The sequence below is a fragment of the Camelus bactrianus genome, chromosome 11 (assembly GCF_048773025.1).
Source record: "Camelus bactrianus isolate YW-2024 breed Bactrian camel chromosome 11, ASM4877302v1, whole genome shotgun sequence".
Classification (NCBI taxonomy): domain Eukaryota; kingdom Metazoa; phylum Chordata; class Mammalia; order Artiodactyla; family Camelidae; genus Camelus; species Camelus bactrianus.
The window spans coordinates 32,274,759-32,288,836 of record NC_133549.1 but is presented as its reverse complement, the minus strand read 5'-3'; the positions used below and the strand labels follow the sequence as shown (position 1 = coordinate 32,288,836).

Sequence of the window (14,078 nt, the reverse complement as noted above, 5' to 3'; positions counted from 1 at the left end):
TTGTAGCTTATTTATTTTGCACATAGTAGTTTGTACCTCTTAACCCCCTAACCCTACCCTGTTTCTCCCCCCTTCCCTCTCCCCACTGGTAATCACTAGTGTGTTTTCTGTATCTGTGAGTCAGTTTCTTTTTTCTTATATTCACTAGTTTGTTTTAATCACTTCTTTAATTCTAAGCCACCTTTAATATCGTTCTTCTCACCTTCTCAGTCTTCCCCTCTAAATTTCCAACACGATTTCCTGCCTGATGTTGAATGGCAATCATCTTTTTAGTCAAAACTTTGAGTTTCTTAATGCTCTAATACAGCAGCATTAATATTCAAGGCCTATTCTCCACTTGTCCCATTGTCCTGTGTTTCATCAGACTCAGTAACTCAGTAACTTTCTGTTTTCCATTTATTCAATAAATCCATGCTCCCTCCTCTTGAATGTCTGCTTTCATTGTGCTCATAAGTTCAAGACATGAAAAAATACTACATTAAAACATAACATTTTAATTTATAAATCACTGAGAACATTGGTCCAGGCCTTGAGTTAGGGTAGAAATTAGATTTTTTTTTTAATGTATAAGATGTATAAGAAGAAAGTAACTCCCTCCAGAGGAATTTTAAATGTTTTGTGTGAATCAAAAATACTGTGTGCAGGGGGAAGATATAGCTCAGTGGTAGAGTGAGTGCTCAGCATACACAAGGTCCAGTACCTCCTCCAGAAATAAAGAAATAAATAAACCTAATTACCTACCCCCCCAAATTTTTTAAAAATATTATGTGTGATGCCTCCTACCTTACACCATAAACAAAAATCAAATCAAAATGGATCAAAGACCTACGTGTAAGAAATAAAACTAAAAAACTCTTAGAAGAAAATATAAGGGTAAATCTTCATGGACCAAAATTGGCAATGGATTCTTAAGCATGACACTAAAAGTACAAGCAACAAAAGAGAAAATAGATAAATTGGACTTAATTAAGTTGAAAACTTTTGTACACCAAAAGACACTGACAAGAGAGTGAAAAGACAACTTACAAAATGAAAGAATATATTTACACATTACATATCTGATAAGAGTTCAGTATCTAGAATATATAAAGAACTCTTACAACTCAACAACAAAAAGACAAACCAATTTAAAAATAGACAAAGGAGTAGAATAGACATTTCTCTGAAGAAAATATACAAATGACCAACAGGCATGTGAAAAGATGTTGAACATCATCAGTCATTAGGGAAATGCAAACCAAAACTACAGTGAGATATTACTTCATACCTACTAGGATGGTTATAATTTTTAGAATTAAAAATAGCAAATTTAGCCAAGGAGAAACTGGAACCTTCCTGCATTGCTGGTGGGAATGCAAAATGGTAGCCAGTGTGGAAAACAAGCTTTGCAGTTCCTCAGAAGGTTAAACACACAATTACCATATGATCCAGCGATTCCACTCCTAGGCATGTACGCAAAAAAATTGAAACAGATATTTAAATAAGTACTTGTACATAGATGTTTTTATATTCACAATAGCCAAGGGGTAGGAAATATCCATCAGTGGATGAATGGGTACACAAAATGTGGTATGTTATCCATACAATGGAACATTAAATTTTTAACATATTTTTAAATATTCCTTAAGAAGGAACAATAACTGCCACAACACAAATGAACTTTGAAAATATTGATCAGCTCAGTGTGATTTCAATGATTTTTAGTATTTAAACCTGAAGATCCCAAGTGATGTGAGTCTGTTACTTGTGTGTTTATATATGGACGTGCATCTCTTGCCACGTATTCAAATCAAAACGAGAGAAGCAGTTTCATCCTTCAGGCCATCTATCCCTTCTAGCTTCAGTTCAAACTAAGAATAGAATTAAGACCAAGAAAAGAAAATATAAAGGAAAGGAATGTTGAGGCCAAAAATTCTAATATTCCAGTGTCATCTTGTGTTTGTAGATGACAGTTGCATTTCTCTGATTTTATCTGTCTCTGTTTCCATTCCAAAACACTGAGTGTTCTCCTGTTAAGCTCTGAATAGAGGTCTCAAGCCAAGTAAATATGTTTTATACTCTGTGTGTGTGTGTGTGTGTGTGTGTGTGTGTGTGTGTACGTACCTGTGTTTTGGTGGGGGGTGCGTGCGTGAAAGAGAGTGGGGGGGAGGATGAAATGTCAGCTCCTGATTGCCTACTTTTTACATCAACAATGATCAATTCAAACATATTAAATTCCCCACCTCACCTGATTCATTTGTTGAGTAACAGATTGACTTGCCATCGTGGAGAGTGGAGAAAGGGGTCAGTGAGGTGCGCATTTTTACCATTCTACATGAGAATTGGCCCCTTATTTTTTAATAAATACACTGAAGTGGAAAGGTCGGGGTAAGAATAGAATACTTCTAGGGCTTTTTTTTTTTTTGCTGCTTGTGTAATTTGCAAAGGACAGAAAGTTGTTCCAGTCAAGACCATGAAATCACAGCATATTTCTCTATAGAGAGGTGTAAGTCTTACATAGGAACGATGTCGGGGGGACGTGAAGACTGTCTCCTGCCCTACTCTTGCCCAAATAATTTCTTGGGCGCGTTCTTGGAAACTGACATTCTAAATGTGTACTGAAGGATTAGAATGCCTTGTCACCCACATTGTAATGCGTTTTAAAGGACATTTTAAATTAATTAATTATTTTGACTGCAAAAATCTCTGACTTAGGAGTTGGGAAACTTAGGTCTTGGTTGCAGCTCTGTCCATATTTAGCAGTGTGACCTGGTTGATCTCTACCCCTGAGCCCCTGCACCCTCCTCGTTTGCTCATCTGTGCAATTACTCTTGAGGCTCATATTCCTTCTAAAACTCTGTACTTCTATCATTATAAATTTATAGAAGACAAGCTCAGTGGTTCCCATGAACAAAAATTTCCTGAGCACCTGCATATGTAATCCATTGCCTCTTAAAATGCAGCATATACTGAGAGGAATGAGAAATGGCCTCCTCTTTAAAGTCATTTACAATCTAATGAGGAGGAAAGAATATATAAGTAAGGAGTCACAAACAGATCCCACAGCAGCAAAGCAGGAACATAAATGAGTGAAGCAGATCAGGAAGGGAGATGGCAAACTCGGTAGGCCCTGGCTCTTCTAAAGGGGACAGCTATGACACCTGCACCCCATTCACAGCAGTGCCATTTACAGTAGTCAGGACATGGAAGCAACCTAAATGTCCACCAGCAGATGACTGGATAAAGGAGCTGTGATAGATATATACAAATATTTATACAAATACATATATATTTATTTATACAATGGAATACTACTCAGCCATAAAAAGGATAAAATAATGCCATTTGCAGCAACATGGATGGACATGGAGATCATCATTTCTAAGTGAAGTAAGCCAGAAAGAGAAAGAAAAATACCATGTGATATCACTTATATGTGGAATCTTAAAATAAAAAAAAGAAGAAGAGACAAATGAACTTATTTACAAAACAGAAACAGACTCACAGACATAGAAAACAAACTTATGGTTACCAGTGGGGAAAAGGGAGTGGGGAAGATATAAATTGGGAGTTTGAGATTTGCAGATACTAACTGCTATATATAAAATAGATAAACGAGTTCAAACTGTATAGCACAGGGAACTGTATTCAATATCTTGTAGTAACCTATAGTGAAAAAGAATATGAAAAGGAATACATGTATGATATGTATGACTGAAACATTATGCTGTATACCAGAAATTGATGCAACATTATAAACTAACTATACTTCAATAAAAATTAATTAATTAAAGAGGACAGCTGTAACTCAGCTCCAGTGTGTGCTTACCATGTAAAAATGTGGACCCGGTATTGTCTATATTCCAAATTTCAAAAGAAGCTAGAAGTCCAGCTTTTTATAGAAAATATCCTGTTTAAAACGTTTTTTTGTTGCTAGCCAGCTCAGAAATGTTTAAAATAGTGTTTCACAAAAGCAAAACATGTTTGCCAGCCACATAGATTCTGCAGTCCACCCAACAGTGACTTCTGAATAGCAGATAATTAGAATGTTATACATTCAGTGATGGAAATGTGTATAGTTCACAAAGAGTTCGGGTAGTGATTAACTCTGACCATAATGATTGCAAAAAGGCTTTCCAATTACTTTCTAATCACTTGTCAATAGTTTACAGCCCTTTTTGTTTTTTTAGAATGAGTCATTCATTCAACCCAGAGATCTGGGTGATGCTGGACCCGTCTCCCTTGTCTGCTAAGTAAATACATGTTTGGTAAATTCCACAAGTGAGCCTTTGGAATGTGTTTTGACAGTTTTGCCCATTCAGGTTTTCTGCTTCTTCATCTCCTGGCTTTAACATTCTTTATTGAATTGTGAAAAAGGGATGTCCTTCCTGGCCCTCTGGTCTTGTTTCATAGAGTAGAACAGAGTCATTCTCATTCCTGAATGGAGCTGTAATTAACATGGTTCCTTTTGTTTAACAACCTCAGTTTACATAGTACCTGCTCATTCCAGAGCATCATTATTGGTAGCACAGCTTCACTGACTGATGTCTGAGGGCTCTGGGAATAGTGTTTATCTGCAGCAAACCAGGTAACTAAGGGGAGGTTCTGCTACTGTGACTTTGATGAAAGTAGTGCTGATGATTTTTTTAATTGCTTAATGATAGATTTGAGCATCCTAAAGCAAAATAGAATACATACTCACCAGCTGAGGAGGCAGTGTTAAGTCATAATTGCTTTTAAAAAGAAAGAAAGAAAGAAAAAGAGAAAGAGAGAAGGAGAAAGAAAGAAACCAACCTGTACACTCTTTTGCTATATTACTATTCAGAATGCATAAGTTTACCTTCAATTGATGAGTATATGGTTATTTCTGTAGTAATGTCATCATCAAAGTGCTTGTAAATATTTCATACTACGTAGTTAATGCAAATGTCCTCAGAGGCCAGCAGGCTACTACGTGAACCAGTCCAGTGGTAGACCAGTTGTAGGGCATTCTGAGAGTATATGACCCACTTAAAAGCATTAAGTTTATTTGTTCTTTTTTCAACATTTTCTTTTGGGGGTGGGGAGGAGGGTGGAGTACATCTGTGGGTCTGATTTGGCCCTTGTGCTCTAGTTTGCTTAAATGCTCCATAGAGAAAAAGAGGCATTAAGATTTTATAGAGTCATTGAGCCCTAATATTTTAGAGCCAGAAGGGACGCTAAAAATTATCTAGTCTGACTACCATTTTACATTTAAGGAAACTGAGACCAATAGAAGGGAAGTGTTTTACCTAATCAAACCACAAATGAATATGTCCATGTTTCTTTTAAGTGGGTCTTAAAGTCAAGGGAAATTTGGAGGTCCTTCTAGAGATGGTGTTTCTGTATTCTCCAATCTGATAACTTTAGCCATTTGTGGTTACTGAGCCTTTGAAATGTGACTGGTGCTACTAACAAATTGAATTTTAAATTTTATTTAATTTTAATTAATTTAAATAGCCCCACGTGGCCAGCGAGTACCATATTGGACAGAGAAGCTCAAGGATGACAGTTTTTATCCCTAACTTATCACAGTCTACCTTCAATAAATATTATGCTACTTCACGTAGCATAAAGACCTGGTAACAGTATACTTCTATTTACTTCCTCTCCATCCTTTGGGCTGTTTTTTCATATTGTACTTATACATATGTCGTTAGTATTTTTCCTTATTTGGATCTAAATTCTGTAGATGTAAATTTCCATCTAGTATCATTTCCCTTCAGCCTGAAGAATTTCCTTTAGCATTTTGTGTAACTCAATTTTGCTGGATAATTTTCTCATTTTTCAACTATCTAAAATTGTCTTTATTTCACTTTTATTTATTAGGGTTGAACAACATCCCAAAGTACTGAGGGGAGGAGAAGAAAAGGTCATCCTAGTATTTTATATTTAGTGAAAAATCCCGTATAACTAAAATGTCGCCTTGCATTGCTTCTGATGAAAATTAAGTCCTCATTCTTATTACTGCTTTTCGGCATGTAATGTGTCTCCTCCCTACCCCAGCTGCTTTTAAGATTTTTTTATTTACCTTTAGTTTTCAGAAATCTGACTATGATGTGAGTAGGTGTGGTATTCTTTGTATTTATCTTTCTCAAAACTTGTTGAACTTCTTTGATCTGTGGGATGACTTTTTTAAAATAAAATTTGAAAAGTTTTGGCTGTTATTTCTTCACATATTTGTCCCATTCCATTGTTTGTCTCTGGGACTCTTTTCTGGGAATCTAACTGCAGGTATGTAAGACCACTTGTTATCTCACAAATTGTTGATGCTGTGTTCTTTTGTTTCTCCCAAACTTCTTTCCCTTCTTCAGAGTGAATAATTTCTATTAACCTGTCTTCAAGTTCAATGATCCTTTCTTGTATAGTGAAGGATATTCTACTTGGTCCATCTAGTGAATTGATTTCAGATGCTGTATTTTTTCCATTGTAGAATTTCATTCGTTTCCTCTTTGGAGTTTCTGTTTCTTTCCTGAAAAGCCCATCTCTTCACCATTATGTTTGCCTTTTCCCTTAAATTCTTCAACATAATTATAATCGTTATTTAAAAATCTTTATCTGCTAATTTTAATGACTTAGTCATCTGTTGGTCTACATTCGTAAACTATGTTTTTACTTCATTATTATTTTCCCCCCTGCTTTTTGGCATGTCTTGTAATAGAATTCTAGACGCAGTGTTAAAAAAAATCTAAAATATAAACATTTTGAATTTATTTTCCTCTAGAAGCACTTTATTTTATTTTGTATTTACTTAATGGACTGATCAGAATCTTCCCAAAATTAAGCTGAACTGGTGCTGAGCTGAATCTCTAATTAGATTGGATTCATCTAAGATTAGTGCACCCCCAGCCTGTGTCTATGCCGCCTTTAAAAAAATCTTATCTGTATTTGATCTGGGACTGGGTGGTCTGCAGTTTTCTATATTTTTGATTCACGTTTGGACTTAACTCTGATAATGTCTCAGAATGCAAGCACCACAAGAATATGTGGGAATATGAGATTTCACTTTACTAACCAGCGCCTTCTCCACTGCCTCTTCCATAGCAAATATGGAGATCGAGGGAGAATTATCAAACCAAGCAATTTGCTTTTGTGTCTAAATTTCATTCTGTCCTGTAAGCCTACATTTTCATATGATGTTTGACTGATTTCTCCTTATCCCTGAGAAGTCTGTCAATAGAAGTTGTGTACTCAGACCAAGCACTCACCGTTGGTATGAATGTTGCCACATCTCTTTGCTCATAAATTTGATGCCTGTTTCTCTCTAGAACCCATCAGAGCTCTTTTGCACACACTAGACGTTTCCCAGAAAAGAATGGTAATGATTTTGTCTCAGTTTTTCTTGTTTCTATGAGAGTGGTCATTTGTATCTTTCTTCATCCGAATTGGAAGCAGAAGGTCTTCACATGTCTTGAATTGTCGAATAATGAAAGATGGTAAAAGAACTGTGTTTTCTATTTCCTTACCTATCCAGGGGTCAGAAATTCAAAAGACTCTTCATGCCTGAGGATGAATACTGAGAATAACCTCCCCACTCCGGGCATGATGGCACAGTCAGTGTCCAGGAAGGTGTGCCAAATGCCAAAGACTGGTTGACCCAACCACTCTGTGAGAAACTCCCTCCTGGGAAGGCTGTATATGAGATACTTTGCTCTCCCAAAACAATAAGTTTTTACTTTTATTAAACTTGGTAGCCAGAAGTTCTCAAGCCACGTCCAAGATTCAGTACTCCAAGTTGTTAGGAAATGTCACTTTGTGTTTTGCATCTGTCTGGTTGGTGCTCTACAATATACATATGAAAACACATGCTTCAAAAATAGCTCCTTTAAGTATTTCTATTTACTTCCTGCACTTCACGGAAGTCTCCTTATACGAACAGTACCTGGATAATTGCGAATGCCTTTTATGTGTTACTAAAATCGCTAATGAAGTTTTTGAGTGCCAGAAAATCATCTTACCTTCTCTTAGTTCTTTAAAGAAGACTTTACTGGCTGTCTTCATTTTGTAAATAATTTGTTGGAAACCACAACCTTAATAAAGTTTGTGAAAAGAAAGTTAAATGTAAGTGTACAAAGGAAGATCTTTTTTTTTTTTTTTTTTTTTTTGCTTTATAGCTTTATATGCTTTAAAGCATAATGGCTAAAATATTTTTTGTTTTAATATTTTGAATTTATCAAATGGAACATTTTCTGGTGAATTATATTTGAGGCTCCTTCCCTTTCAGATGTATTTATATCATAACATGATATGAGCCTCCATTAGTTCTGCATTCTGATAGAAAGTATTTTAATCTGCTCATCTCCAAAACAGAAGTCTGATAATATTTGAAAAATTAAGTTCAATTACATTAATCTTATGATGGTTCGGGTGGCCTTATTATTTGATGAATGGAGAGAAATGATTCAGTGGTACAAGCTCCTCAGAATAAGTCTTACCTTGTGTGATGCCAAGCCAGTCCTTCAGGAAGTATCTTGCCAGGTTTGTAGCTCCCTGTTTCTTCTCCAGTCCTTCATGGGGCAAGAAGGTGGTGAATACCTATTGTATTGTCCCCCACCCACTGCGAAATACACTGAAAAGGGGAGGAAATGTAAGGCAAAACCCATTTTGCAGTTTGTGACCCAATAACAGGGGCCATGGATCAAGGATATGATTCATTCTGGGTAATTGTGGAAACAAAAGCTCACTTTGTAAGTTTGAGTGCTGTATTCCCGCGATAATTCCCAGGGCCCCTGTGGAAAGGATAGAAGAAACACAGGAAGGAACTTATCTTTCCAGGAATTCATTTATCATGCTCATACTGACACGGAGAATTCTAGCACATAGCATCCATTTTTATTTTCTTTTATGCTTCCCATTGTTTCTGAATCTCAAGAACATCCTCACAGTCAACAAATACAGCATTTATAAAATTTATGATTTTTCAGATTTTTTCAGTAGAGGCCAAATGACTATTCCCATTCTAAAAGTATTATGAAAATTTAAAGAACTGAAATCTCTAGACTCAGTGCATCCGTCACATCTGCATTGCTTTATGCCCATGAGCTTGTATTCGTTTATTGGTATTTCTGGTGAGTGCGTACATCTTAAGTTATTTGACAAAAATAAACCTAACAGTGTCATTAATTTTTTTTTATTGAAATGTAGTCAGTTTACAATGTTGTATCAATTTCTGGTGTACAGCATACATATACATACCTATATTCATTTTCAGTGTGATTAATTTTTAATGAAGTAATCCCTAAATGTCTATTCTGTCCAAGAATAGTCTGTTTTTAAAATAATCCCCTCTTAATTTGTTGTCTTGTTTTGTTTTGATTAGGGTAGGAAAACACATAATGAAAAAACCATATATAGCTTTCTTTGCATGAGTATTTTTTGATTCTGTAAGTGTAAGCGTTTCTGGTATGTTTGGACTGGAATTTTCTTTGCTGGGGCATGAAAATGGAAGGTAGCAAGTAAGATATAAAAAAAGAATTCTGTTTCCAACAAATTCATGTTAAGACCAGGACATACGCACTCTTGCCAGTATCTCTTCTTCTGCCAGTACTTTGGGGTTAGTACTGTGGATGCTGAGATATTGAATACCCAGGAGGCAAGGAGACTGAGAGAGTGATTTACAGCTCCTGAAAAGGCCTGAGCTCTTGTTCCATTGATTACTTCGGTAGCAGACGATAGATCCTTTCAGAAGAGTTTTCCCCCTAGTGAACCTGGTGGAAATGTGGATCTGTTACCTGCTTTCCAATGTTGCCTCCTCTGGTGTCACCCATGATATGATAGGCTTTGAGAGTAGGACGAGACCACAAATGTTTCATATATTCCATTTTTCACTGTATTTTCTCATTGCTTTATTCCTGCCATGAATGCTTACTGGAAATATTATGCTAGTGACATGACATAAGGGTAATAACCTATTTCCTACTTGTTTGAGACTATATATGTATATATACACACACACACCAGTCTTGATAGGACAAAGTTTTATATAAATAGTATTTTGCTGTACTAAATACAGTACTGATGGTGTTCATAGGTATTTTTACGTTAAAAGTGAATTAAAATTGCTATATTATGTTGATTAAAAGAATTCAGTGTAATGGTAATAGCTAAGTAGTATGACAAAATTGAATATTGTAGTAGTTACGCAAAAAAAGAAAAAATGCAACTCTAGCTGTTTCCTGCTTCTCCATTATCAGTGTCATCTTCCGCTTTCGTGATGCCTCCACTGGGAACCACATATCTTATCCAATTTGACCTTAAGGGTAAATTGTATGGCATTAATAATAAAAAGCTAATGTCAATCTGAGTGGAGATACTCTGCTAGAACGGTAGTATCCATCCTGAGAAGAATTTTCCGTGAGTCTAGGTGTCAAAAATATAATTTATGTTATTGTACTTAAGCGATTCTTATTATTTGGATTTTCTGTCATGAAAGGAATATACGGTCCTTTTTCTGATCTGCCATGAAATACAAACCCTCATGTAGCATTTGTCCTTTAACTGCTAAGTCGTCACTATTTGCACAGAAGTTCATGAGTGGAAGGGCTTGATCTTGTTTACGGGCCATGTCCCCAGCATCTCAACCTGGCACGGAGTAGGGACTTGATGATTATTCATTGGGTGCATTGATTCTTACATACTATACAATTACATGCATTTGCATGCTACTCGATAGCTTTCAAAACACTTCTAGTTAAGTTGTCTCATTTGACTATAACAACAATTTTGTGGGAAAGATAGGACAGATTTTTTTTTTCCTGTGAATAGAATTGCAGTTCAAGTGGATTATGAAGGACCTTGGAGGGCATCAAGGTCATAATAGTCTATTGGTTTTTTATATCAATCATGATCATTCAATAAATGTTTATTATCATTATAGGCCAGTCACTGTACTAAACATTTTAACTAAATGATCTCATTTAACCTTTACAGCAGCACCATAATAAGAACTATTCTTATCCCCATTTTAGAGAAGGAGGCACAACAAATTGAGGTAATTTATGCAAGACCTCAGAGCTAGCAAGTGCCAGCACTGGATTAAGGCTCAGACAGCGTGAGTTCACAGCCAGAGCTCTCCATATGGCCTAATCCCTGCTCTACCGTTTTTAGGATGCCTTCTAAAAAGTTTGTCAGTGTGCATACATGAGCCAAATAACTGCCATAGTGATGTTCTTGTGACAGATGCTTGTTGAATATTTCTATCAGTTTATAAGTCAGAGTTGATTGTTGTTACAGGTTATGGGTTTAGAGACAATACAAGAGAAAAAAAGAAAAGAAATGTAGAATAAGGTAGTCCGACGAGTTGCCAAGATTACGAAAGAGTCATACTGCTATTACAGAATAAGTCACCTCCCAGGTGATGGAGAATGAGTCCGGAAAAAAAAAGTTGCTCAAAGCTGCTGAGTATTTGTCATTGCTACACTCTTGTAAAAGGGTCTACAGTCAGAGGAGAGCCAGGCAGCGCCAACCAAACGTGATAATCACTACAGAGAAAAACCTCATTAGAGCTCAGCAGTGCAGCTTTTTAATGAATGTTCTAAGCTGCCTGTACCCGTATAAGTGTTTGAAAGTTCTGGCTTCAACTTGAGCTCTCCTCAACTACTTGTTAAGCAGTGCACCTCCCTGACTCAAATATCCACAGCAGCTGAGAACTCACTCAGTGAGCCCTTGCTCCAAGAGAAGAGAAGCTTCAAGATAGTTCCACTAACAATAGGTCGTGGCAGTTGGGAGCATGAGGACTGTTTATGTGGGGCAAATACCTTAAAATCAAAATTGTTCTAAGTAGACTTTCACTTATATATGGAAAACAGCGCAGTAATGAAGTGGGGAAGGCAGAGTAGAAACATCAACATTATTTATAACCTGTAAAAACCAAAGGCTAAATTCCATGATGATAAAGTGATAGGCCATTGGACTTGGGCTCTCCATCTTGGCAGATAATATGCTGAGGTGGCCTTGGGCAATTCATACATCATCTCTAAATCATCATTGCCATGTTGGTTATGTCCTGTAGGCTGAATTATAAATCACCTCTAATCGTACCTAAGATAAAGAGATAAATGTATCAAATACTTTAAAAATATTTTTCCCCAAGTACCTGAATTGGAATACATGTCTGGTGTAAAATGTATGCTTATTTAACATTAATTCTGAGCCCGTTGTCATTTTGGTACTTCTGAAGGTTTGTTTTTTTTTTTTTTTTACTTGCACCCAAAGTCATCTTTCCTTACTTAAGTTTTCTTGTCCCTAGAGCAAATTGGCCAGGAGATGTTGGAAAACCTCAGTCATGACAGAGAAAAGATACAGAGAGCACGTGAAAGAGTAAGTAGAAGTGGTACAATCTTTTCATAAATTCAGTAAATGATGAGACAAAAAAAAGGTCTTGGCCACATGTATGGATAGTAATAATAATATGGATGTAAGCATATATAAACATGGCTGGGGTGGAGGAGGGATGTAGAGTCTAGGGAGAGGGGAACAAAAAGTGTGTGGGATGGAGAAAGAATAAGCTCTCTATATCTCCATCCTGGAATACCCCCAGGTCGGTATTTTATTTAGTGCTATAGCTAAGAAGAAGATCATTGAGGGAGATTTTGGAGTATGTCCGGTCTTTCAGAGTGAAAGCTGAAAAATATTGGCCTCATCCTCCCTCAATATATCTTGCTTCCATTTCTTTCTGTAAGACTGTGCCCGTTCATAACATTGCTAGATATATGTTAAACTTTGTCAGCCTGTGAGACATTTACTTTTATACCCAGTTCAAGTATCCAGCTTAAAGCTCCTGGGATTCTCTCTTAGGTGTAATTTTCTAAACCGAAAAACTTCCACAGATTGTGTAGGTGTCAAAAAAATGCATTTTAGGGTATTTAAATATTTTTATGAGTTGGATTTTCCATTATGGAAGAAAATGATTGTTTGCCAGAGCACTTGAAAAGTAATCCAATTGCATGAAGCTTCATTTGGTTTTGATTTAATGCTGCTTTTCTCCTCCTAGCTTCGGGAAACAGATGCTAACTTGGGGAAAAGCTCCAGGGTTCTGACAGGGATGTTAAGAAGGTAAGAACCAGGTAGGGACCTATCTTCCTCTCTTCCACTTTGCTTTTTTTTTTTTTTTTTAAGTATGTTTTTCATCTTGTTGCAAGCAGACATTTTCCAGGCATGCAAGCTTCTGCTCTTAGTACCCTGTGTCAAGACCCTTTTGAAATGACAGAGCACTGATATTAACTCTTGTTTGGACAGGGAAACACACTGAGTAACTTAGATTAGAGAGAAGGTTTGAGCTAGGGGGGTTACCTCAAACTATGGAAAAAATTAGGGTTAGACAGGAAGAATTTTTTCATAGCCTGAGGAAGGCCCCATACAGGAGCTGGTTGGTTTTATTTTCTGTTTTGATGGCCTCGTTCTTATGCTGGTGTCCGGTGTCAGAAGCGCACTTGGTGTTGACTCTGCCCTCTTTCGCCTTGTTTCCATTTCCTTTTTAAGAGACTCTGGGGAAATATTTAGATTTTATGTATACTTAAAGATGATTTTTTTTTAATTTAAAGAATACCTGAACGATCTGAATTCACATGTGCGAGCAAACGAGTGTTAATGTTTTATATGTGTAACTTACCTTTGATCGACAGAATATATTCGGGAGAATATGTGAAAGTAAATGAACAAGTGTGGGTAACATTCCGCGTTCTGTATATTTGGAGGGGAGTGAGAAATGCTTTCATTGTTCTGGAAATTGGAGTCATTTTGGACTTAGGTATATTCAGCGTGAAATTATGTTGCATTCAGGATCTAACAAATAAGAGTATCATCTAACATAACCTTCAGTTGGGAACTGTGGCTAGAAATGTGAGTGAGGAATGCTGAGATGGCCTCTAGATTGTCTTCCTTGGCATTTTAAAGATGAGAACCTTCTTTATCATTGATGCTACAGGACAGCTATTGGAAAATAAGCGAAGTCTTCTCTGATCCGGTATCCTTATATAATAACTTGCTAAAAGAATGCTTGTTACGTTTGCTTAAGAACCAATCAAATGTATAGTGGCTTAGTCTTCTACAGGCCATTGTGGCCAATGTGATTTCTCTATGAG

The 14,078-nt window shown here is 36.5% G+C and overlaps 1 protein-coding gene across 9 annotated transcripts in view; it reads left to right on the top strand.

The window, feature by feature from the left end:
* VTI1A (vesicle transport through interaction with t-SNAREs 1A) overlaps positions 1 to 14,078 on the top strand; it is a 341,670-nt gene that overhangs the window by 182,901 nt on the left and 144,691 nt on the right. For 5 of the 9 annotated variants that reach the window (XM_010969812.3, XM_010969811.3, XM_045506550.2 and 2 more), the window contains 2 exons: positions 12,245 to 12,315; positions 12,989 to 13,050. In XM_010969812.3, coding sequence (XP_010968114.1) covers positions 12,245 to 12,315; positions 12,989 to 13,050 — 133 coding nt within the window. Of the gene's footprint in view, positions 1 to 12,244; positions 12,316 to 12,988; positions 13,062 to 14,078 lie in introns of all 9 variants that reach the window. The other 4 variants (XM_045506553.2, XM_010969813.3, XM_074373638.1 and 1 more) reach the window with 1 other exon arrangement.